This window comes from Netta rufina (assembly GCF_964035555.1).
Source record: "Netta rufina genome assembly, chromosome: 3".
Taxonomy (NCBI): Eukaryota; Metazoa; Chordata; class Aves; order Anseriformes; family Anatidae; genus Netta; species Netta rufina.
The window spans coordinates 19,848,176-19,873,906 of record NC_140125.1 but is presented as its reverse complement, the minus strand read 5'-3'; the positions used below and the strand labels follow the sequence as shown (position 1 = coordinate 19,873,906).

Genomic DNA, 25,731 nt, shown 5'->3' with positions numbered 1-25,731 from the left:
TTGTAACATTATTGTTATTATTGTTATTATTATTTTGTTATTATTATTTTCCTGTCTTATTAAACTGTCTTTATCTCAACTCACGGGCTTCACTTTCCATTTCTCTCCCCCGTCCCAGAGAGGGAGGGGGGAGGGTGAGCGAACGGCTGCGTGGTATTTAGCTGCCAGCCGGGTTAAACCACGACAACAGGTCAAGTGTAGTAGCTGAATTATTTATTTGTTTTCTCAATTAGTGTACTTGTAAGTGTCCTGTATTTCTGAAGACACCCACATGGGATGAGGTACTGCAGCAAAGAGTGAGTTAGAACAGTCAGATTTCTGATCTAATTAATACAAAAGACTGTCTCCACCTTCTGTCCTCACAGCTATATGAAACATTCAGAGACAAGTAAGAAAATATGGATTCTTTGGGTTTTGTTTTCCCATTTGAATCCCAGTCTTAAATGCCAGTATGTATTCAGGGTACAACACCACCTCTAGTAAGACTGTGACTGCTGAAAACAAAGTAAAATAAAAACAACACACATCATCCCCAACTGCAATACTGAAGCAACAATATGAAGAAACATGATGCAAATCCATGTCTACTAGAAAAAGGCTCTTCCCTTACCTTTTAAGAACCAGGAGCTGTGTACTTAAAACTAACAGGATGGGCTTGTCATCTGCATTATCAGAGTTCTTGCAGCAGGACAGGTCTCCTGCTTGACATTTGCCCAGAGTGCTCATCTTGAGAAGGTGGAGGCAGTCCTGCAAAGCACTAAACATCTGAACATATTAATCTATGGCACAAGTTCTACTCCAGTCTTCCAATGTTGCTGCTTCACAGATGTGATAATACAGGTAAAGTTTAGGAGCTAACAGTTTAACAATGAGCAGGCAAACAAACACAGGACAGGTCTTTGGAATGAAAAAATCATCTCCCTGCCTAGAGGTCAAAGATTCACTCCCTCCAGAGGACATACTGTCATGGTAAATCTCACGACAGTGCTCTTACAAACAGCACATGGCACTGCTCACACTGCAAGGCAGCTAGCAAAAGAAATATGTCAATAGGCAAAGGAAAAAAAAAAAAAAAAAGACATCAAGACAGGCTGAAACTTCTGAACTGTTTTATTGCTTTGTGATTATTAGTTGCACTTTGACACAACGTACTTCAGAATAAATTGGCATCTACAACATAATTTAAAAACTTAGTATCTTACAGCTCATATATTGGCACTATAGAGAAAACCCAGAGATTTGTCATTTTGACCCAAGATTAAAAGATAGATAAAATATTTACACCCTTTATTGCTGGCAAGTAAACATTCATTGTGGAAGGCCCTTAAAAACAGTGAACAAAAAACATCAACCTAAGTACCCTCCAAAGATATATAAAAACACTATCAGGTAACTCACTCCTTTCTGAAACTAGACTTTTTTTTGGTGCTTTGGCACTTTTAGGGTCCAAGTGCACAGTAACTCCCTCATCTCATTAGTTAAGGAAAAAGTAACGTGCTTCAGGTGAAAAGAGGAGAGATTCCCACACACCATCCTCCATTCCCACACAAACAGTATTTTCATCAAAAAAGTGACACTGCTTCAGGATTTAGCACATACCAAGGAGTTTATAAATACTAAAACATTATAAATACTAAAGCATCTTTTTTAATAAGAACCTTTTTGAATAAATAAATGACAGTTGGTAATAGAGAGCTACATTTGCTTTGGTGATCAGTTATCTATATGCAGCATAAGTTATCTTCATAAGGCAAGCAATGAGATAGCAGACGTGAAGTCCCTGAGGATCAGCAACTCTGTGAAACGAACGTGTTGAACAGTGTGTGTAGACAGCCTGGAAAACAATCAGTCCCAAGGCATCTGCTTTTTGATCTCCAAGCACAGCTGCAGACTACACAATGAATTATTTCTATACCTCTTCTGTAGGCAGGAATTCATAAAAAAAAAATCAGAATACTTAGCAGACAGCGGTGGGGAATTAGTTCTTCTAATGCTGGACCAAGTGCTCCATCTTGTGTTAGTCCTCAGTATTCAGAAAAAGGCTTTCACTCCCTCCTTGATAATTGCTGGTTGGGCAGAACAGCTTGTAACTTCTGCCTACGAACTACTGTTGTCCATGGTGCCATATGATGGCTGCTCCTTTTGGGCAAGCATCGTCCTTTCTGTAGAATGAGGATGCAAAACTCGGGGGATGTATATCTGAAATCACAAGCGTTAAGGATTTTACTAGTCTCTCAGATTATAACGTTGGGATAATTTACCCAGGATAATTTTTCCCCTTGCCATTCTTCTTTTCATCCATTTTCCCATTCTTCAGCTTAACACCCGAGGCCTTTTGCACGCTACAGGAGGCTTCCTGGTGCACCTCTCACCTGTACACACACAACTTGTAGATGTGGCACAAAGACCTCTACTTCTACTTCAGTCCTACAGCCTTTTTAGTGGCAAGGCAAAGACCTGCTATACGTGTCACAACTTTCAAAGTCACAAAGCAGCGGCAACTGACTACATTTGGCTGCTGTCCAGATGTCAGGTACCAGCTGGTGTAAGGCCCAGAACAGCATCTAGAGCTGCTGGAAGTAGCATATCTCAACTACTCCTAAAACTTCAGCTGAAGGTACTTCTGGAACACCACCTGGGAACAGTCAAGGAGCCCAGCTGCAGAACTCTCTGGTCCCACCAACATATTAGTTTGAATGGACTGTAGGACTTCCATATGTCCTACATAAGCTCTTTGGCAAGCAGGGTGAGAAATTAGGCTTTTCTGAGAATAAGAGAATATTAGTAACTCTTAACTTCTTACAGAAGACGCTGCGACGGTTGGTACATCTGTGTCGCTTCCGCTTTCACACTGCATGCCTTCTACCTGTAACCAGTAATGGGGGGGAAAGGGAGAGAGACAACAAACTGGTAAGTTAAAACAGTATTAAGAGATGGTAAGCACTTGAAAGCCTGCAGAAAGAAATCACAGGGCAGTGCTGGTGCTCTAATGTACAGTTACAACGAACTTGCCTCCAATCTTCTTCCATACTGCTCCCTCTCTTAGATTTGCTTCCTGCTGCCACTGGCACACTTTCTGCTGTGCCAAGTAATCTGCCTCTACTGATCAGCCCTTTTACTCATCTTACTGGAATTAATGTTTGTGGACAGCCATTGCTACTGTCAAGGTAAGAAACAGCCCAACATGACTAGCTGGTGCTACATCAAATACATAGGCAGGTGCTGAAAGGTGCAAGGTATCCATCGCTTACCTTATAATTCAGTGGGCTCAGATGCTTGAAACAGCCAAAACAAGAATAAGCCACACAAATAGCAACTGTGACGTTGACAACCAGGAAGGTAAACATGCTTGTAGGTGCTTTAAAGCCTAGAAAAATATTCAGAAAATTTAATATAAAAATACAGAACAAGAAAGACTCATTCTTGTCTTCCCCATTTTCAGAAGCCTCATGTTTCCTCCTTGGAGGACCGGGCAAGCTACTTCCCACCTCAACTAGGACAACCTGCTTAAGCACAAAGCCCGCTGACTGCTAAAGCTGATGAATGTTATTTTTCCAGCTTTTTTTTTTTTTTTTTTTTTTAGAAAGAGGCTAAGGCAGGCAGCTGCAGATCTTGAATGCTAAACAAGACTCGGATCCTTCTTCTCCTCCCTCCTTTATCCTGGACCCACTTCTAAGATGCTTTTAATTAATGATCTGTGAAATGTAATAAGCAGAGTCCATTTATTAAATACAATGGTGGTAACCAAACCAGAGGGCTTGCAAACAGCTCAAAGGGGAAAAAAATTACCTTTACAGATTAAAAGTTATTCCTCCACTACCTCCAAGGGAAATATATATATGAATAATAAGACTGTAGCTTCTCAGAGTAAGAACGGATGAGAAAAAGTTAACCCAGCTGTTTCTAAACTTCTTTGGCCAAAACATGCAATACCAATCTTTTTTTGTTGTTGTGTTGTGTTAACCCCAGCATGTCTAGTGACATAGAACAGACAAGTTTACTGTTTAGTAGGTTATATGAACAGATCTGTGCAGATCTGTTTGAGAAGAGGGAAAAAAAGTACATGTTACTTTCAAGCAAGAAAGGGAAATGAAAGAACTTCCCTATGGCTATTCTGGAATCTCCTTTAGAAGAAGCTGTTTTTCTAAGCATCGGTTATATCACTATTTAACCAGCTGTTGAGGAACATCTACATGGAAGCCAACGTATGGAGTGAGCCACAAGGCAAACAGCAGACATCAGGGGAGAAGTCTCCACAAAGCAGTTTTCCCCCACCCTGCATCCTCAGCACTCATCCCTGCCAACAGCTCTAGAGAACCATGGTACTTAGGTGCCCATCGTAGGAGACAGGATGAACTGCTGATACTACTATCCTCTGCTGTGAGGGGCACAGTAGTGGTCTAGGTGTCTGATGGGTAAATGGGATGAGGTTGAGGAAGAAAACAGTAGCTGAGGAAGAAATAGATGACTGATGCAGCCTGTCTACTTGCAGTACTGTGGGCAGGAAAGCAATATTTGATCCTGACTCAGAACTGGGATAGAAGTCTTCCTAGCCTTACATTTCTATGAGTGAGAAAATGGAGTATCGCTGTACTCTGCATCCAGAACATCCATTACTGCACCAGGCAAACTATGTAAGTCATTGATTAAGCAATCAAACTTTACACAAAGTGATCAATTTCGCAGATAAGGAAGCAGAGCACTCTTTCCTTTCCTCCCTTCCCCTTGGCTCAAGGAGTAGCAATTAAATGAAAATGTCAAGGTCCTGCCTCTCATCCTAACGCCACTTGGTTGGACAGCCTTGCGCACTGACAAGGCATTGAAGAATACCCAGTTAAACAGTAATTCCATGCTAAACCAAGCCTAACATAGTAATGGAAAATACAGATTGGGTTAAGTTCCACAGCAAATGATGGTCTTGCCACAGACCCAGGAAACATTGAGATAAGGATTTCATTTTTACTACACCAGGTTTTCCTTCGTAACAATTAGAGACATGTCAATTGCTGCATATTTTTTTTCCCTAAAGCATGTTCTAGAAATTCTGTTATTTTAGAGGACATGAATTTGTTCATCCCCTCAGTTGCAGAGATAGACCTCAGAACAAAGGAGAAAAGCTCCCAAGGATATAACTACCACAGTGTCACCTGCTCAACTCCAAAGCTCAACTCCAAAGATGGCCTGAAGCAATAGTTCTGATTGCCTCCACTGGGAACTCTCTCCAAAGTTTAAAAAAAAAAAAAAAAAAGAAAATGTTGGCAGACTGTCATTTAACTGCAAGAAAGCTGGAAAAACAGTGTAAACATACTTTGCCATTAGTGCTGTGAGATCAGAGAAGATAAAATACAGTTAGAGTCCAAGGGCTCCCTTCCCAAGAAGGGAAACTCAATTCCTTCAAGCATCACCAGCACTTCTGTTCCATGCCAAGTGCTTCCTCCTACATCATGGGTAAAAAGCTGCAAGCTATCACATACCTTTTCTGATGCCAAAGTTGTTAGTATACTGCAGCCAATACTAATAATGCCAAGTAATTGCAAAATAGAGAACATCTGTGTATTTAAAATGAACTACACTAAACCATGAGTTCTTGAATCAGAGTATGGGGAGGAGAGTCACTATCTCACTGCAGTCTTCCATATAAAGTTTGACAGATGATGTAGAACAAAGGTCTTAGTAGCATTAGCCAATATTTTAAGAATTTTTTCCTAAACAACAGATGTACAACAGAAGTAATAACCAATTCACTCAGGCAAATTCAACTTATATACAGACTGCACAAATGTGTGTAGTGAAGCCAGAGGCCATCTTACTGACAATAACTAATTCTGAACAGACTTTTCTTTAATGTTGGTGTGTTTATTTTTAGTTGTTTTTAAATACTGTCACTCTACAGTCCAATTGGCCAATTCAAACCCTGCAGATTTAGGGAACAACTTCCTGTAAAGTGAAAAAACTGAATGGAACGTGATATTTCAAGTTAACTTACCAGCCATCTATGCCTTCTTCAGAGCATCTTATGCAAACTTGTATAAGCTGCAAATATTGCATACCTCAGTGCAAGAGGTAACCCCCATGACTTCCCATTTACAGAGGCAAAAAGAGAAGTCCATAACACCTATGGAACTTCACGTTTCATGTTTAAAAAAGATGGCAAGAGAAGTAGGACTATGTTCTCAGTGAAAAGAGGTAAAGCTTACCCAGTCGCAAAAAGGAGAAAAAATAGAGCCATAAAAGGCAGAGAATTGGAGCTGCAAGGGCCTGATTCACTGCTGCAAAGTGCATCTTCTTTTCCAGCTTGGCAGGGAGATACGCATAGTAGAGGTTGTAGCGGTCAACCATGTGCTTCAGGAGTATATATATTAACCCTGGAAGGAAAAAAGGAAGAGCCAAGGAGAGGTTGTTGGAGACTTTTCAAGACTTGATAAAAGCAGCAATTCTATGAGGAGATCTACAGCAACAAAGCGACTGAAAATCCAGATCCTAATGGTGGATACAGCCCAAATATGAATGGAGTACAGCTTCTTGAAAGCAGCCTGCTTCCAAGGTGGTTCATGGGGCAGGGCCAACATCCCCAGGGTTTCACTATCCCTCCTCCCCTTCTCCTCACACTTCTCTGTGGCACCACTTGTACTCCCAGAGTAGAGCCCGAGTTCCTCTCTAGTGCTGGCACATCGGCCCAATCTGTTTGGGTAGGCCTGGTAGCTCCCTCACTGCAGTACAGGTAAGGCAGCCTGCAACTTGGAGACCTTCTTGAGGTCCTACAGAAGGACCGCAGCTCTAACTGCACTACAGGGTAGCTGCACTTTACCACATACCCTGAACTAATTAGCTGGTTGTCTAAGCCAGAGTATGGACCTCCAGATACCTTATGCAGCCTGCTTCTCTTAGACCTCAAGAACCCAGAGAGAAAAATAATCCCCTCACAACCAAATCTATCTGAACTCCTATGCTTAACTACTAAAAACCACCACCGGAGCTAGTTGAGACAACACTCAAAAATAAAATAAGCATTTAATATTCATCAAATACCCCACAGGAAGGGATGAAAACTTTAATTAAAGTCCTAGGGATCATCAGCATCTAAACTGTACCAAGAACCTAGAATTGGGCCTTCCTTAACTCCCACTTGCCTCAGCCTCACTCACAATGTCCACAGCTCGTTGGAGAACTTACCAAATGGGACAATGATGGGGCACGTAATACTATAGGCCATGACGACAGTGAACACACACAACATCCACGCGTACATTGCTCCAAACTCATATTCAAATGCTTGTTGCTAGGAAGGAAGAACAAAACACTTAAATCTCTTGTGTCACCTATCAATTTGTTAGGAGTTAAGACAGATGCACTAAAGCAAGTTCACCTTCTCTTATTCTCTCCCTTTTATAGATCAATTATTGCCCTGAGAGGTACAAACAAACAATTATACATAAGTTTTGTGTGTTTTAAACAGGTACACTCACAGAAAACATGTTACTACTTCCATAGCCTGAAAAAAAAAAAATCCTCAAGGAAAGTGTTTTCATCTACAAAAAGCAACTACTTAAAACTACAAGGTAGGAAGTAATTGGGCCAAACACAGAATCTTCATCTAACTGTGTATCTGTTCCTTGTGCTGGCTTTCACACTAGGGAAAGCTCAAGATGTCAAAGTTTTGGTATGGTCGGTACTCCTATTTTTTTCTAATGCTTGGCTGAACATCTTGGAATGGGAAATCTATAGATATCAGTTCAACCACAGCAAGGCATAACACGCAACAGTTAACAAAAGTGAATGTTTAACATGATTGTTTTAAAATGGACACCCCACCTCCCCCCAAGAAAAAAAGAAAAGAAAAAAAAAAGGAATGGGGACAGCTGTATACAGGCTTAAGTTCGTATTCCAATACCTTGAATGTCAAGCTGCAAGACAAAACATCATCTGAAAGTTAAAGTTCACTGCTTAAAATTAGACAGTAAGCATTAATCTGAATGTAGATCTAACCAAATAAAATCAAATAGCACATGTTTGATGGCTGATAGAAGAAACTAACTGTGGACAGATCCAAATTTTAAAAACCCTGCAATTTAGAGTATAAAGATAATATCAGAATTCTACTAAAAAATCCAAACCATAAAAATCTGACTTGGAGATACAAAGATTTTGACCATCTCTTACTTGAATAAATACTTCACAGTTAAATATACTGCAAAGATGGGCAATACAAACTTGTTACAGGTGAGTGAAATCAAGGCCAAAAAAAGTCAGGACATGATGGTTAGTGGTCTGAAAGATGGGGGCTCCCACTGTTTCTTATAAAAAGCAATTGTTTAATTGCCTCTTGGCTAAGGTGGGGCTCTAATACCTGTTTAATATTTTTTCTTTCTGCTGTGGACTTGGCCATTATCATGCGTATGGTATAAAGGATGAGGCCAGGTAGGCGCAGCAGCTCCATTCCATTGCCAATGAAAGCAGAGGCAATCACGTAGTTCACAAAGAATGCTCCCTGGTCAGGCAAAAAGACACATCTGCAAGGAAAGACATCAGACAGTGACTGGAAAGCACAAAAGCAAATAGAAAAAAAATATATCTACAATGGATCTCTATCATCTTTGGAAATCTCTCTCCATAGGTATAAGTACTAGCCACCATAAGAAGTGTCTAAGAAGACTTCTGATAACCTTGTTGAAAAAGAGTACTACATAACTATAACTGCAGTAAAAGTGTACTTCTATGGAGCCAGTGCAAAATTATCTGTAAGAAGACCAGCTGAGTCAAACAGGTTGGATAAGGAATACACTGTTCAAGCAAAGAAACAGCAGTCTGATGGGGTGGCTAATGAGAGCATCACTTGATGGCTACAATGGCAGCTTGAGACAAGATAAGACTAGGAGATAAAATCCCATTACAGGGTAGTAATTCCTACTCATTTTCTTGTAAGTGACTTTGAAATAGCAGTTGAAAACATAATTAAGTCTTAATAACTGCATCCTATTCTTTCCCTACAGCCACCTCGCAAACTAGCCACCATGCTCAGCTCACAGTCACAAGAGCTTCTAATAATCAATATCTGCAAGTGTGCAAGTACTGGCATGAAGACATTTGTATTTCTTAATATCAACAGTGAGTCAATAGATTTCAAAAAGGAGAACTGTTGAAGCTATTTAGTCCCAGTGAAATTCTTTGGAAGATCCTTCCTTTGTCAATGATACATTAGTACATTATCTGGTCCCCTCACCTGCATTACATCATCCTGCCTTTTCTTGTCTTCTACAAAATTTGTAAGGTTTGGGGAAAATAACTCTTCATAGTAAATATCTGCATGTATTATCTGGCAGGAAAAAAACTATGGACTTCTCCATAGCAAAAGCATCTGCATTCTCTCCTCCCCTTACTTGAAGCTCGATGTCCTCCCTAAGGTACCATCCCTGAGGTAATCTTAAAAAACACTAGCCAAAGTTAGTCAATAGCAAAAAAAGCATCCTAAATAATTGTACAAATTGTTGCTGATACTTACTCCAGCCTAATGGCAGAATCAGATGATTGTCTGTCAAACAGCCAACGGAAGAAAAAGTCAAGACTGAAAGAAAGATGGTTAATATAATTAGTGTCCAGAAGCTTAGCATTGTGCAAAATTGCTTCTCTTTCAGTAGTTCAGATCAGGATAACAGATGGGAAGAATTTAATCAAATAATCTGAATACTACTTTAGCTTTATACTTACTGCTGGTCAGATATAGGAAAAAAAAAAGACACATAATAAAAGAAAAATACCTACTTCATACTGAAGTTCTAAAAATTAATTTTTAGAAGTCAGAATATAGGTAAGACACATACGTGCTATCCTATTAGCTAGGGACAGTTAAACAGAGTACAGGTCCAGAGAAAGAAAAGAAAAAACTAACTCAGTTATAAGACATACTCAGGAAACTGGGTTCTCAGCTACAACAGCGTGGGCAACTTTCAATTAGCCATTGATCTTCCAGTGTCATAGATTTCTTTGCTACACAAAAAGTGAAACTTCACAAATGTTAAGGGCAATGAGGTCTTCAGATGAAGAACATTGGATTTCAATGTTATACATGTAACATTTCAGTGTGTCACCAGACACTCTGGAAAGGGGTGGGGTACATCAACTGTACCTCAACTAGCAACTAAAAAGCAAGAAATCTGTCATTCGGAAGCTGTCAGAATACCCAAACATTACTCTATTAAACTATAACTTTACCTGGTCAGACCAAGGGAAGGCAGAATCAATACCATGAAGATCAGAAATATGTAGACTTTATGCATCATTATTCTGTTCTCTGCAGATCTACCAACAGAAAAATTTAGTAAGAAATTCACACAAAAGACTTCCACACATGAAGGACCTTGCTCAAAGAATGTCAGGACCCATGAGACTTCCAGCTTCCCCTACCATATACACCACTACAAGATACTTGTGAAAGAAACCCCTTTGGGATATTCACTGATTTCAACCAAGCAGGCCCTCAGTATCATCTTGGGCATAGAAAACATTTCAGAACATTAGTCCAGATGCAGTGCTAAGAAAACTACCACTCTGTACCACAAGCAAGGGGATGAGCACCAGTCTGGTCCCTCTTGTAATGATACTCACATCTCTCAGCAGCTTGTAAACAAACTGATCTTCAAATATTGTGCTAAGAAGGATTAGGCAGTTTGTTGAAGGGCACCAGAACCAAGAAACTAGACACTCAGACAAGCTACTTAATTATACTTGCCAGGAGTCAAGACTTGGGAACATAACGCTACTAATATTATACCCTCCTACAGTAGTAGGAACATCTTTCTAGAGACACGTTGTCAGAAAAGCACAGAAATGCCATAAACAATTCAGACTCTTTTAAAGATGCTGTCTCATACAGCATTAAAACCAGATATTTTTATAGGATCACATGGCCACTGGGTACTATGGGACACACCAGTTAGTATAATTATACTAAGGCTTAAAATCAGGTCTTTAGGTCTTTCGGAACACCACTAACAATATCCAGTAGCACTGATTTGAGCACTGTTACATCTGATCATTTTTTCCATGTGAAACAAACATGAAGAAGGATGTCCTTCTTTTAGTTAGCATGCCAGCATTTGAAGCACTTTTTCTTGAAGAAGGATTGAGGGACTCAGAGGGTGGTGAGGCACTGGAACAGATTGCCCAGACAGGCTGGGGATGCCCCGTCCCTGGAGGTGTTCAAGACCAGGTTAGATGACGCCTCAGGCAACCTGATCCAGTGGGTGGCAGCCCTACCCACGGCAGGGGGGTTGGAACTAGATGGTTTTTGAGGTCCCTTCCAACCCAAGCTGTTCTATGATATGATTCTATCATGACTCTTATGTTCTCAGCCTGGAGAGGATCCAAACCCACGCTTCCTACCTGCCCAGACAGTGAGCTAGTTACAGGGTCAGAGGTATTACCCACACTCCTGTTGAAGATACATTTCTTTCCAAGTAAGTTTTAAGCACAATGTATATGTGACGAGGGAGCATAAGCAAATCATGTGGTTGAATCTGTAATTAATACAGCAAGTGTAATAATTCCAAAGTGTTCAGTATTGCATTAGAAAGTGATGAGAACATGATATTCCTGGCTATGAGAGATCTGGAGATTTAAAAGCACCATGAAAGATAAGCACTTTCTCCATTTGTTCTAGTAGTACATCTAAGACCAAAACAGAGGAAAATCTTGCTTACTTTGTCCAGTGGGACTCCAGCAATGTTGAGTAATAGACAATTGTTGGTAGCAAAGCTGAGAAGGACCAAAGCAAGAGCGTTGGGAAAAACTGACTGATGATGGGATTCTAATTGGGGAAAAAAAATAAATAAAGGTGTTAAAAATATTTTAATGCAGCTGTGATAGAAGAACAGAGGCTGCACTAATTAGCCTTTTGTAAATTATAGCAGGTTGGACTGTGAAAATCATATTCAGATGCAGACTTAGAATGAAGCAGAGCTCATGTGCAAAACAGGAAACAGGTGTAGGATTGGGATTAAATTCCATGAGGGTGAAGTCTCACAAGTAGCTTTTATGTAGTTTATACCACCTTGGGGAAATATCTAATACGAACAGTTTGTAAGAGATTTCAGCTGAAGTTAGACTAGGACCAGATATACGTGACATCCTGGTTTTCAATTCAGTAAGCAAAATAAAACCATGGCATTTTACTTTAGAGTTTAAAAATCTGAATTCCCCTCTTCTCGTCATAAAAATCAAAATACAAGTTGGACATGAAATTCCATTTTTGGCAAAAGGTTTTATATTTTAAATATTTAAAGATAGGAAACTTTGGAATGCAACTTTTACTACAAATAAAAAATTTTATATAATAAAGTTTCAGATGAAATTATCCAGCCTACTATCAAAGAACAAAAGAGGACCAAGGACCTGATTCTAGACAAGCACTTTTTAATCAGAAGCTACACTAAGCAATTCTGAGAATTTCAACTGAATGTAGCTTATAGACATTATTTCGTTTTCTTACTATACACCTATCCATTTAGTAACGCTTTTGGTCTGAAATACAGCTATACCCAAACATAGTGATACTCACGTTAAGGTAGTGAATAGGTTTAGTGACATTGAACTTGTCCATGGTTGAAATGATTATGGATGGAGTTGTAAGAAAAAACAGCACGATAAAAAGAAAGAAATTAATGCAAAACCATCTAAACCACCATTTGAAACCATGCACCGAAAGATTATTCCTGCCAAAAAAAAAAAAAAAAAAAAGACAAAAACAGATAAATATATATATATATGTAATAGCAAATGCTTACTATCAAGTAATAGGTGGCACTACTATTTCTAAAGCAGGCTTTCATATTCTCAAAGCTAAATAACAAAGCACTACAGAAGTTCCAGTTGCTGTTAGAAATAATGAAAACAGAGCAACCTTTCTTGAACAATAACATAACTTACACTTTCAAAATTTTTATAACACTTAAATACAATGTCCAAAGTAGTTAAGCTTTAGGATGAAACACTTTCTGTTTAGTATTTCCACATTATTAAACTGTGAAAGTTAGAACGAGATTGCAACTACACAGAGAAGTTCAGCAAGGAGAACAGCTATCAGAAGCAGAATCTACCAAGAAACTCTGATTTATATAAACACACACAAAAAACACCCAACTGAAACATCCAACTGCACCCACAGCAACCACAGGTCTTAACCAGGCAGTGTTCTTAATGTTTTCTGAAACAGTTCCCAAAAGGACTGTAATGATTTGAACCTCAGCCAAAGCCAAGCATTACGAACAGACAAAGCAGGAATAGAGGCTCATTATCATTCCCTCTACTGACAACTCTCACATTGAGCCTAGGTAAGTAACATGGCAAACTCCTTATTTTCAGGGGAAAAGCCAAACAATGAGTATTTTTTGTCTTATTTGCAGTTTCAGTTTGGGCAATAGAAATGTCACAACAATTTTTCTGTCATATGACCTGAAGATTACATTGGTGCAATCCTAAGTTATTTACAAAGCAACTGGAAAACATTTAGTCATTTTTAGCCTCTAAGCATGACAGAAGACCGCACAGGAACAGCTTGATTCAAAAAGCACTTATCTGTTTTCACACACTCTCCTAAGTAAAGTCTGTGAAATTTACTGGGTCAGTAAAAAAGATGTTGGAAAACAGACCATAGTTCAGAGCGAATCAAGCTGTACTTGTCCTGTGGCATTGCCAAAAATATATATTGTGTATATATATATACACACACACATACATGCACATACTTGAGGAATACTCAGCACTAACACCAAATTCCTTGCCTCATACCTCAACAGTAGATATATATTAACCTCAAAAAATAGAAAGGAGGAGGTAGAGACTAATTAAAAAAATAAAAACAGCTTTAAAAAAAATCAAAGTTAAGAACTGCAAGTACCAGAACTTCATTGTGGTAAAACTCTATAGTCAACCTCTGAGAGACATCCCCAAGGTCAATGAAGAGCACCATTAATGGAAATAACGATTCACACCAGCCACATGGAAACATTCCATAAAGTTTCAGTTTAGGGTTAAAGAAAAATGCACTTAGACCCCTTCTCCTGTCTCCATTCTACACCTGCACTATCATAAATAAATTGTGGAAGACAGGAATCTTACCAACATATATTCTCGGGATATGGAGCATATTTAACCTTCCAGTTTGATAGGTGCAGCTCCTTGCTGAAGGGTGATGGCTGTGGTTCTCCTTTACAATTAAATCCCTCACATTTGCATGCATTGAAGTCCTTAAGGATGCTGTAAGGAGGGAAACAAGAGGAGGATTTTTCCAATTTTTTACACCTGAAAACACTGCACATATAGAGGAAGACTGGTAATAGTGATAAGAGTTTGCGGTGCTGTTTTTTTTCCCCTTTTAATAACTAGAGATTGAGAATGCATTTAAATGAAATGGTTATTATCTGATTGTAACATCATCTCATGTATGTAAACAGTTACTACCACAGACCTTTGGTAACCGACAAAACTGGAAAACAAAAAAGCAATCTTGATTTGAGCTGTTCAGTGCTTCTATTAACACTAATGGCAGCAGTGGTTCATATTAAAAAACAAAGTCCGAGAGCATCAGGAAAAAAAGACAGTTCCCCAACACCTCTTACGTAACAACAACTTTTCTCAAGTCATAGCAGAGTGAACAATTAGTCTACACTACTTCATTACACCAATACAAAATCTAGCCATCTTTGCATTTCGTAGAATTTTGGTATCCTCACAATTCACAATAATAACCTTTTGCCTGTTCTCAAAATAATCACAACATTTAGTTTTATCTTCTAATATTTTGAGTTGAATATCAATGTATTTAAACCACATTGAAACGTGGCCAGAATAAATGCTCTAAAAGATTTCTCAAAACACACCAACAGAAGTGATAAGCATATATTCAGAGACAATACAACTGTGTGCAAGTTACAGTGTAAAAGGTTCTACTCCAGATAAACACCATTTCACTAGCATAGAAACAGTATACACATACATTGTATTTGAACGAGTGGACTGTAAAATTCCTGAACATGCTTTTTTTTTTTTTTTTTAAGTCATGCTCTTAACATAAAGAAAATAGAGAACCACGCAGACACCAAACAAAACAATAGAAGACACAACAGATTTTTACCTTACCAGAATTCAAGTAGCGATGTAAAACTGTAAATACTTGCTGCTGCAAGATGCTAAGAAAGTTTTTTGATACTTCGATAGCTTGTTTTTAAAGAGTAAATATGAAGCAAGCTTTAGCAATTCCAACCACACTACACCAACATGAGCACCAACTTCAATCCAGCTTCTACAGCTACCAGACTCCATGAACATCAGTCCTGGCTTCCAGCTTCCTCCACCCTATTTTATTTCAGGGCTCTGTGGGGCAGAGACCACTAGTGGCACCATATGACTTTCTAATCTGATGGTAGCCTCAGCTCCTTCTGTAATCTAGTTTTCCGAAGAATAGAATCCACTGCAAGCTAAATAAGCTAAAATATGTTCCATTCTTAGTAACTCCAACTCAGATGCCTGCAGTGCAATTCAGAACACATGTCCGAGAAGAAATTATCCTATCAAAATTAAGAACAAGAAATGAACAGCTAGAGAAAGAACCTCAGTGCTTATTTTTCCTTTTAGATTCACATCTTAAAGCATTAATTCATGCTCTAGAATCTCAAAGTACAGTATGTAACATCACAAGAACAGAAGGGCAGATTTCATCACATAATTAATAGTCGGTTAAAGAGCAGCATGCAAAGTTTTTCCAGCATCTCAAATCCTTGAAATCCTACACCCTGGAGTTCCCTGAAAAGAGCCTGAAAGACTGGCTCTCTACTGTGACTTGAGGGTCAAAAGAACACAGACAATTTAAACTAGAAATGCTATGAAGAATTAAAAAAAAAACACAAACATGATGTGTTATGCCTGTATTACAAATATTACTCTGCTTCCCTTTACTCACTTCGTGCTAGTAAGAGATGCTCACAAACTGCTAAACAAAATGGCAGCTTACAGGCATTTTCTCTACAAACAACTAAATAAAAGGGGCTGAACACCTTCTGATAATAGGTCTACACACGTATCTATAGTAAAAGGTAAGAAATACACATATAGTAAAATCCAAAGTCAAACAGATTTTGAGGGTCATAAGCAATCTACAAGCAAAAAAGGAATATTGAAACAGATTATGCCACATAATCCTCCATCATCTTGCAAAGAAGTATTACTAAAACCTAGAATAGCTTTAAAAATATCTTTTTTGAATTGTCTTATCCTAGCTTATCTAACAACTTGTTTATTCACCACACTTTTTAAAAATACGTACTCACGCAGATTTATAGACACATACACAACATAAAAAGACTGAGCGCATGGACACACACATACTTTTCATTAAATCTTGCACATCAAGTTATTAAGCTTTCTATTTATTTACAGACACTCAAAGCTGGAAACTTCAGTTTCTCCTCTTTACTCTGCCTGGTTCTTTGCCAACACCAAACATCCAGAAACTACCTTTAAAACAAAAATAATTAAGCACTGATGGCCAGGTCAGTCACTAACTACTTCGTTGAGATTACTAACTAGCAGTATAATTGGCACCCATTGTGATAGATTGGTAACTTGCACAGTAGAAAATGGAAAAATCAGTAATCCACATTCAAGATCCAACTAGTCTGGCCTACTACTAGCCTAGACTGATGCATCCCACACAGAAGAGAAAGTTCCTTATACCAATAAATGTCTAGAGCCATTTAGTCTCTTAGCATCTAAATTCTTTGTTTGAAATATAGAGGCTTAACGCACACTTACAGGGAAACTTACCAGTAAGCAGAGCAGACCAAATCCACAGGATGGTGAAGAATAAGAAAGGAAGAAGAACCAGCATAAGCACACAAGCAACATAAATCAGATCAGATTAGTAGTACTATTACAGTTAAAACAGACCAAAGACAACAGCAGACAAAACTTACTAGGTTGCCATGGATTTCTCTTGAAATGTTACAAATGCCATTCCCAGTGGTTTATTTCGAACAGCTTGTTCCTCCTCTGAGAATTCTTCCTTCAGTGCATTTGTAACTCTAGTATAATAATCTACAGCATCCTCCTGTTGGGAAATTGAGGACTGTTACTGTTACATCCAAGTATCAGATGGCTAATACCTTCCTTAAAATACAGTTTACACAAACCATAGCCCCTATTCCTTACACTAATTCCAGAAATTACAAATCACATCACTGCACAAAGACAAACAACCAGAAGGGGTTTTTTGTGTACTTCTGTTTTTGCACTAAGATTAAACCTCAAAAATTTTAAGGCACTCCTGTTCCCTACTGTAAAAGAACATGAAAGATGAGCTCCCTGCAATACATAATTATCTTCTGAAGTTCAACAATATGTTACACAAAAAACAGTCTTCTCTACTCCTATATTAATCTTCCCAGCCACAAGTAAGAATGAACGTTATCTCTTACCCTTTCACATCCTCTCATTTCACAGCAGCAGAACTGACCACATGGCTTCGGGTTGATTTGGACGCACTTGCCGTGCTTCTGATGCAGATGCTTATAGTAAGTCAGGCTTTTTTCTGCCTGTTTCCTAGATAGAAAAATACATCCAAAACATTTTGCAAGAGAACAGTATCAACAGCAAATTATCCCCAAGAGAAAATATTACGTCAAGGACTCGTAACAAATCAAAGATACTCATATATCTTATTTTGTCTACTTCATACAACTTATTTTCAAACCTATAATATCATGAGTCTACACTTGTTGTGAGGTTCCAGAAGGAAAAGTTGTTATTGTATAGCCCAGAAAACAACCCTTTTTCCTTCTGTGTCCAAGATCTCTGAGCAAAGCAAAGGTCTGCTACAGTTTCTAATTACTAATGTAACAGCTCTGTTTTCCACTTTGTACTGCCCAAACAAACAAACAAAAAAAAACAAAACAAAAAAAAAAAAACAGCTACAGCTCACTTCAAAATACAGCTGAATCTAACTGAATACCAGACCAGAACTTTAAGAGCAGAAAGCAGTTCTAGTATATGCAAGCTTAGTACTACTTGTAAAAATTGATTGAGGACTGGCAAAAACATTCATAAAATTATTCCAAACTCAGATATATTACAAAAAGAGTACCTTTTTTTAAATAGATAAATAAGCCTGGCTACATCATAACACAGCTGGACCTCCAGCACAGAGCAGCTTGGGTAGGCAGCACTGAAAAGGAAGCACTACGTGAGAAAAGACAGTACACTGAAGGAACTTTTTCAAAGAGCATCACTGATATCTAAATTACATCTCAATGGTGTACCACAGAGAGGAGACTTTCATGGAGACAGATGCTGAAAGTTACTTGAATGAGATGTGCAGCATTATTCCCAAATAAAAGCCACGTGGGAGCATTAATGGTAAGCATGGATATGCAGCCACTTTTTTAGATTCTAATATTCAGATCAGCTATCTAGCTTTATTGAAATATAGTATCTTCCCTTCTATTCTCAATTATTTCTAAGTAATAAATACACTTAGAAAAGATGGATACTATAACACGGATTTGAAACAGTGCAAGAGTCAAAAAATATTTGTTTGGACAGGTAGAACTACCAGGATAATTTTAAATCGCCTGTTCCTAGTGATACTAGTCAAGCACAGAACTTACTTGAAATGACATTGTATGGTGTCTCGATTTACATTTTTTGGAAGACCAGTTATGAACAACGTGCATTTTACCTGAAAAAGAAAAAAAAAAAAATCCTATTTTGAGAAACCAACTGTATGACTAAGGAGAAAAGAATATGAGGAAGGAATTGACATAGCACAGGTAGCTAAGTTTTAGAGGGGAAAAAAATAAAAAAAGTAGGATGCTCTGATTTTGATGGAAGCTGCACCTATTCAAGACAGCAACACATTTACCTTCTATACTAGTTGAAGATGCATCAAAATTTCACAAGTCCCTCCCCACTCCTTGTCTCTCCAGCCATGTTTCACAATTCACTCAGTGGAGTTTTGCTTTCAGTAAATTCCCCTCACACTTGCATCACATTCTAGCAAGGAGGAGGCATCTTAGCAATTTACTTTTTTAACACTATTCACTTTCAAACACTTAAAAAAAAAAAAAAACAAAAAAAAAAAACACAGAAACTTACTATGTTTTCTTCTTTATATGTGACTGCCTTCATGTGATGTCTCATGAAGACAACAGTCAGAATCAGGTAAACAACAGCAAAAAATGTGTGCAGCCAAAGAAGATCGTTACTGTTGGACAAAATGTTATGAATGTGAGAAATAGAAACAACGAATTGTCCTACTGATACAAACAGACATCAAAACCTTTCTTTGAACACCATCATAAAAAAGTAATAACTGGTAAATAGTCATACCCATGAAGATGCTTGGACAGCCACTAGGGTTACCCATAGCATTTTACAATAAACAGTAAATGAAATTGCAAAGAAAACCACTATTCTATAGCATGGACCTTTTAGGAGGCATTTGGCTTGTGCCTTTGCGTTCAGATTATCAATAGTACACCCCACGGTATTTGCCAAAATGTATTTTATTGGCATAACCACATTTAGTGCATAATTGAACTCCCCTTGAAGACAATCCTAACCCAAAATGAAAATAACCCAATACAGGGAGTAAACATTGCTTCTCTGATAGCTTGTTCCTCCAAACTTAGGAAAGTTTGGTTCTATGAACAGCTCTTCATTTTTGTCAAGAGCATTAATAATTACAGTTAACTTAAGATGCAGGAATCTATTTTGCAGATAAAAAACAATCAAAAGTCTCCACTAGTTACTAGGAATCATGACGTAGTTAGAAAAAATGAAGTGCATTGGCAGAAATTCTATTGGACATAAGAGCATAGATAGATTTTTTTTTTGATCAAGTAATACAAGACAGAAAAAACATATAGCCTTGTATTTCAACTATTGTATAGGTTTAAAAAAATAGAAGTAAATTTTAACAGTGGTCTCAAATGGGACAGACACATGCAAATCCAGTGTAACTCAAATGACTTGAATTCTCTTACATGTTACAGTAAAGCTGTCAGCTTTATTTCCCTTTCTGCACCATGGTTTCTTTCAACATGGAAATTTCTGAAAATAATATTGTTAAATGTGTGAACATTAGCCAAGAAAAGCACATGGTATAGGAAGTAAGAGCTGAGAGTAGAAGCCAAGTTTCTAGATTTCTTATCAGTGCTGTAATGCGTAGCCTGAAGCAGAACACATCCCAGTTTCAGCTGATGATGCTTAAATAAGTAATTCCTACCCTGTGAGCCATGTTGCAAGTATCAATTCATTGTGTTTAGAGACTATGGTAGGAAAGAGACATAAGCATAGAAGTACTCTGCAGCATTTACTTACCCAGTTTCTAAATTTTGTATAGTTGTTCTTCCAAAACTATAGGGATCTTTAACTAAGAACAAAAACAAGTATCATAATTAACTGGTGCAAAATTCACATGCAAACTCTGAGAAAGCCAGCTTTTCTCTTTTTAAAATATTGATCTATTCAACATTGAATATATTCAGAATCATAATCAATGCTGGTTTGCAATATTGCATTTTAAAGTTGGCAAAAGTGTGCAAGTAATAAACCACTTTCAACCTATCAAGAGAAATAATAATTTTTAAGATCTGAATACCAGATCTTTGCAGCCTGTCCCCCTCTCCTCTAAGTCTCTGTTCACATCCAATTAACAATACTGTTTAGGGTTTAGAATCTGTTTCCTTCACATTCTTATTTCACCTTCACTGATTTCTCTTCTCTGACAGTTTTTTTAAACTGCATGAATTCAGTGCTTACAGAACAATACCGATAACCTTACTGAGGTCAAAAATGAGAAAATTTATATGGCTTTGCTTCTTCGACTATCAGATATTTGAAAAGTGATCATTCAAGTGACTGAAAATTGAGTATACGTTCAAAGGAGAAAGAGATATAGTATATCTGAAAAGCTAAATGATCTTTTAGCACCGACTATTACAAGTTAAACCATCACAACAGAAAGAACTGCACATGCATAAACAATGTAAAAATACTTACCAAGTAGATCACCTGATAAGTTGACAGGCAGTATGACACCCACAGACAAAACACTGACAGCAATCAACAAACAGATGATGTGACGCTGGAAGGCAAGGTAATGTATGGCATCTTCACCACATCTGTCATGAATCTCATCATCACTACACCATTGACAGAAAAGCACAAAGGTCAGTCTACTCAGTATTTCTGGAGTTTTTGTTTTCTGTGTCATTTTGTTTCTTAAACATACATTATTCTCTCAGTCTACCCAATGACTTTCAGTTTTCAACATGGTTGCATTCCTTCACACAAAAGTTTAACTTCAAGTTCCAAGTGTCTTCTTGCACAGTACCAACATATGAAAATTAACATAGGGGAATTTAAGATAGAAACAAGTAATCTGAAAAGGAAATATGCATACAACATCCTTTTATCAAGCTAGAGATGACAAAGACATCTGCCATGACTTCCTGTTTTAAGACAGTCACAGGGTTGTAAGTCTAACTCAAATTTTAGGAACACGCTGTGACAGCATTCATTCATCTCAATTTCCATGAGGAAAATGATAACAGAACCACCTTACTCTCATGCCTCCCAATTAACAGAAGGTATTAATACGTTTCCAAAAGAACTGTCATCTACCTCTTTTCAGCAAGACAGATGAGTAAAATATTAGTTCTTAGAAAAGGAAGGAACTGAACTAGCGAAAACAGAGAGACAGGCTCAAACCCCATCCCTTTCTTGTTTCAATGTATCTAAGCTAGGAATTGGTTAAAAAAATAAATAAATCACAGTTTACTAAGCCCAAAGGGATATAGAGAACGAATATCACATGTCTAACGCTCAGTTTCTTGTAGACAGTGGAATTGGCTTTTCCTTGTTAGTAAATTCCAGCCCCAACTAAACCAACAGTCTCCATAAAAACCCTTGCAGGGAAAGCCTGTCACCTACCCAAGGCCCTACTTGCTTCAAACAGCGATCACCCATGCAGTACTGTTTGAAGAGTAAAAGCCTAAAGCCTGGTTATCAGAACCCATACAAAAGCCATAGACTCACTTCAGTTCAAAATCTGTTCCTTAATCAGGAAGTCCCTATACTGCTAAAAGAAAGGCAACTGTATCCTGTATTCCTATGTGGTCACCTTGTTTTCATATTCTTTTTCCTACTATTGCCCACCCCACTGGAGGCACATATTGTTTGTATTAAATTCTATCTATGCAGGGGAAGAAAAAAAAAGTGCAGAAAGTTCACTACTTATTCATATACTTACTGCATCCGAAAAGCAGCTGTCATCCAAGAACAAAACCCCTATAAAGAAAGATGTTTTAGGAGCCAACATAGAAAAACATAGTCTCTAATCTGTACAATTGAGGGAAGCATTTCTATTTCTATTAAAGCCAATTTCTTAGCTAAAAAACTTGCAGCATTACTCCAAAATCATTGTTTAGAAACATACAGAAAGATATCTATTACTTTACATATTTTTAAAGGGTTCTTTGTAACATCTGCCTTCAGAGAGTATTTAAGACATTAGTGGATGGTGGTGGAAGATTATTTGCTTGGACTTTTAAAATTTATGAAGTGTGTCCAGATCCCATCTCTGAACAAAAATCACAATTTAATCTTGTAATGAAAATTGGTTTCTAATGCACTGTTTTAAACAGGTGATTTCCCCCTGCCAAACAAACAAAAAAAAAAACACACAGAAAACACATTTTCAGAGACCCCAGTTTCAAGGATAAGCTACACGTGAGTCTCATACAAGTTAATCTCTTAAACTGAAGTTAGAGGCCACACAGTGATGTAAAGATAGATAAGAAGCCTTTCTATTAATTTCAAGTCCTCCTATTAAACTGTACAGCAGAGATCACATCCCACTGCATGTTCTGTATGGTTAAAAAAGCTAAAGCCCTCTTTCTTGAAAGGCCTACTTTTCAAGTTAATAATATTTAAATAATTACACGTTTTTATTCAACAGTTTCAGTGATATAGTTGCTTTGAAGTTGCTTTTTAAAGTCTACTTTAAAAGTAGATGGCATTATTACTAGACTCACGCTTTCATCCATTTTTCTTTTTCATGAGAAAAAAAAGTACTATGAAGATCAACTAGGTTTTATTTACAATGTTAAAATAATGTAGCTTTTTGAACTGTTATTTAAGTACATATTTCACAGTCCATTTCCCCACCTTTTTGAAACAGTAACGTACAATCCCTCTCCCAGATAAGAGAGTTACTTGAAAACAATGCTGACAGAAGATCCTGGTTTATGATATGGCAATAGTTTGTCAGAAAATGGAGATTCCATACAGTTCTATAAAAACAGCACATGATGTATTACTAATTTTTCACACTTGAAAGCTATCTACATGCAGTGACTGGTTCATTGGGCTAGGTGCAACGGCAAACCACAGCCGATTCCATTACACAGTTTATATCTAAAAAAATACCAAAACTCTAGAATACTTACACTGTCATATTCAAGAGCTTCAGGTACCAATGAAGATACTGACAACCGGTTGTATCTCAATTCACTGAAATAAAAACATCATTTAAGTATCTTTAATAGCAGATGCTGAAATTCCATAGAATTATTTCAACTTCAACTATTTTGAAGTAACTAAGTGAAGTAGTAGTAAAATACTTTTCCCTCTTACGAAGGCTGCGGCTTTCACTTTTCGTGCATATGCTACACAGAAGCTTGTACTGCATCTCATGTTCCTAAGTTAGTACTTGTGAGCTCCTGAAGCGAGTGTGTAACTGAACTAGAACTGTATGTTTTATTCAAGTATTAAATTGAAGTCACATAAAAAAATGCAAAACAGGTTTTAAGCCTAGGCAAGATCAATTCTGCAAGCTAGTTTCCTGCTCAGATACTCCTGCTCACACTTTTTTCCCTCCACCTCTCTTCCTTTTATCTTAGAGCCATTTCTCAGAATTTCCCTGCACAATTCAGTCCTTTAACTGCAGGAACTCCTCATGCAAATTCGGCCTTGTAGCAAGGCTAAAAACAATTAGGAAGTCTGTGGGTCTCAAAAACAGCAAAGTACCTGTTTTCAGTTTGTTGCTAAAAAGAAATGTTGCAATGTTGATATGCCCATGATTACAGTATTCCTAGGTCACTATCCCACAGGGATAACAATGTAGACTCCTACCTGTCTGACTCAAACATCTGGTTGTGGATCTCTGTGGATCCCTACAGCCCACTAGGAAGCCTGTACCGGAGCATCCTCATTCCTGCTACCTGAGCTAGCTAGATCAACGCTGTCTCAATTATTGTCCATCTTTTTTGCTGCATCCACTTTTCACACTCGTACGTGGATACAGACTAAGAAAACCACACTTGGAGCCACTTCCTTTTGCTTAATTGCAGATTACCACAACTTAGATATAACATTAATATCAGCAGGAGCCTCACTGGTAATCTTCTCCCACTTCATAAAAACATGACTAGCTTTTAAACATCTCAAGAGATCACCTTGTATAAACAATATTTAAAATAAATAAAAAGCTGAGATGCAGTTATCACTTAAAAAAAAAAAATCAGTGAAGAATTTCAGAAACTCATAACAAGACTTTTTTTTTTTTTTGAAACTCTTCAGACTTATTATGATACAGTCTGCATAGGGAGCTCTGGGAAGATACCTGAACCAGGATAAGCACAAGTTAATATCCTTCTATTACAGAAACACTGTAAACATTAACAAGCAGTTATGTGATTTGCTAGCAGACAAACAGCCTATTTTTTTTATTTTTATTTTTTTTTACTTCCACTTCCTTAACCCACAACAAAGGAATGAAATTTACAATGACAATGGCAAATACGGTTTTATTAACTGACACTGCAAAGGGGAACTCTGTGAGTAGGACGTATTTCAAACAAAGCAGCACGACAATGTTTTTAACAAATATGTATGTGATTACAAGCACATCTAAGTGATAAAAATTAATGTAATTTAAGCCCTATTTACTCTATTAACTTCCACGGTCCCCAACAGGTTTCAAGAAATCAATCCAATTTTGTATCTTTTTACCTTTCAGTTTCTGACACCAGAGCAACACGACCGTAGTCCCAGAATCTCTTTCTTATAGTGGAAAAGAGAAACATGAAAATCTAGAAAAGAAAAAGAAAGATCTTTGAATATTTGTTTTCAATTTCATAACCATTATTCTATAGGTACTGTCAAAAATGCTGTCCTAGCTCTTAAACCAACTTGCCTGGGACACAAGGGCCAGAACAGCTACTTTGCTGTTCTAATTTATGAAGGAAGACTTCTGAACGTAGTATTTCCAAACTGAATACTGATAAAGGTTTGTAACAGTCAGGAAAACTAGCAAATAGTAGTTGACAGAAAGTCCAAACTTTCATAAATACACCTTTACTGTTTTTCTATACTCCCACACAGAACTACAATGGAAGACTTGCAATGAATTGTGTTTTTTTTAAACAGCAGTGTAACCAGCTGTAGGGGGGTGGGGGTCAACTATTTTCTCAAGTATGAGAATTATTTAGTATCCTTCTCAGTAATAATACATTATAACTCAAACCCCAGAAACTTATAGTTGATTTCTCCAATGGATTTTTGCTCTCCCCCCTATATTTTCACATTTTGAAAGAGGCTAGGAGAACAAGAAAAAAAAAATCACTATTTATTTCACAGATGCATAGGATTTTTTAATTTCTTAAAAAGACCTTGCTCTGT

The 25,731-nt window shown here is 37.6% G+C and overlaps 1 protein-coding gene across 2 annotated transcripts in view; it reads right to left on the bottom strand.

Moving 5' to 3' along the window:
* Positions 1 to 1,098: 1,098 nt before the first annotated feature.
* Positions 1,099 to 25,731, bottom strand: part of TMEM63A (transmembrane protein 63A) — a 26,802-nt gene continuing 2,169 nt past the window's right edge. The window contains exons 4-24 of one of the 2 annotated variants that reach the window (XM_084283721.1): positions 25,063 to 25,142; positions 23,499 to 23,562; positions 22,301 to 22,338; positions 21,049 to 21,191; positions 20,368 to 20,419; positions 19,141 to 19,249; positions 18,654 to 18,724; positions 18,131 to 18,211; positions 17,466 to 17,589; positions 16,965 to 17,098; positions 14,113 to 14,250; positions 12,554 to 12,707; positions 11,697 to 11,803; positions 10,210 to 10,296; positions 9,500 to 9,562; positions 8,348 to 8,510; positions 7,174 to 7,279; positions 6,198 to 6,365; positions 3,252 to 3,367; positions 2,797 to 2,866; positions 1,099 to 2,199 (exon numbers count right to left, since the gene is read on the bottom strand). In XM_084283721.1, the coding sequence (XP_084139847.1) occupies positions 2,105 to 2,199; positions 2,797 to 2,866; positions 3,252 to 3,367; positions 6,198 to 6,365; positions 7,174 to 7,279; positions 8,348 to 8,510; positions 9,500 to 9,562; positions 10,210 to 10,296; positions 11,697 to 11,803; positions 12,554 to 12,707; positions 14,113 to 14,250; positions 16,965 to 17,098; positions 17,466 to 17,589; positions 18,131 to 18,211; positions 18,654 to 18,724; positions 19,141 to 19,249; positions 20,368 to 20,419; positions 21,049 to 21,191; positions 22,301 to 22,338; positions 23,499 to 23,562; positions 25,063 to 25,142 (2,163 nt within the window). In that variant the 3' untranslated portion in view covers positions 1,099 to 2,104. The remainder of the gene's footprint in view (positions 2,200 to 2,796; positions 2,867 to 3,251; positions 3,368 to 6,197; positions 6,366 to 7,173; positions 7,280 to 8,347; positions 8,511 to 9,499; positions 9,563 to 10,209; positions 10,297 to 11,696; positions 11,804 to 12,553; positions 12,708 to 14,112; positions 14,251 to 16,964; positions 17,099 to 17,465; positions 17,590 to 18,130; positions 18,212 to 18,653; positions 18,725 to 19,140; positions 19,250 to 20,367; positions 20,420 to 21,048; positions 21,192 to 22,300; positions 22,339 to 23,498; positions 23,563 to 25,062; positions 25,143 to 25,731) is intronic. The other variant, XM_084283720.1, reaches the window with a different exon arrangement.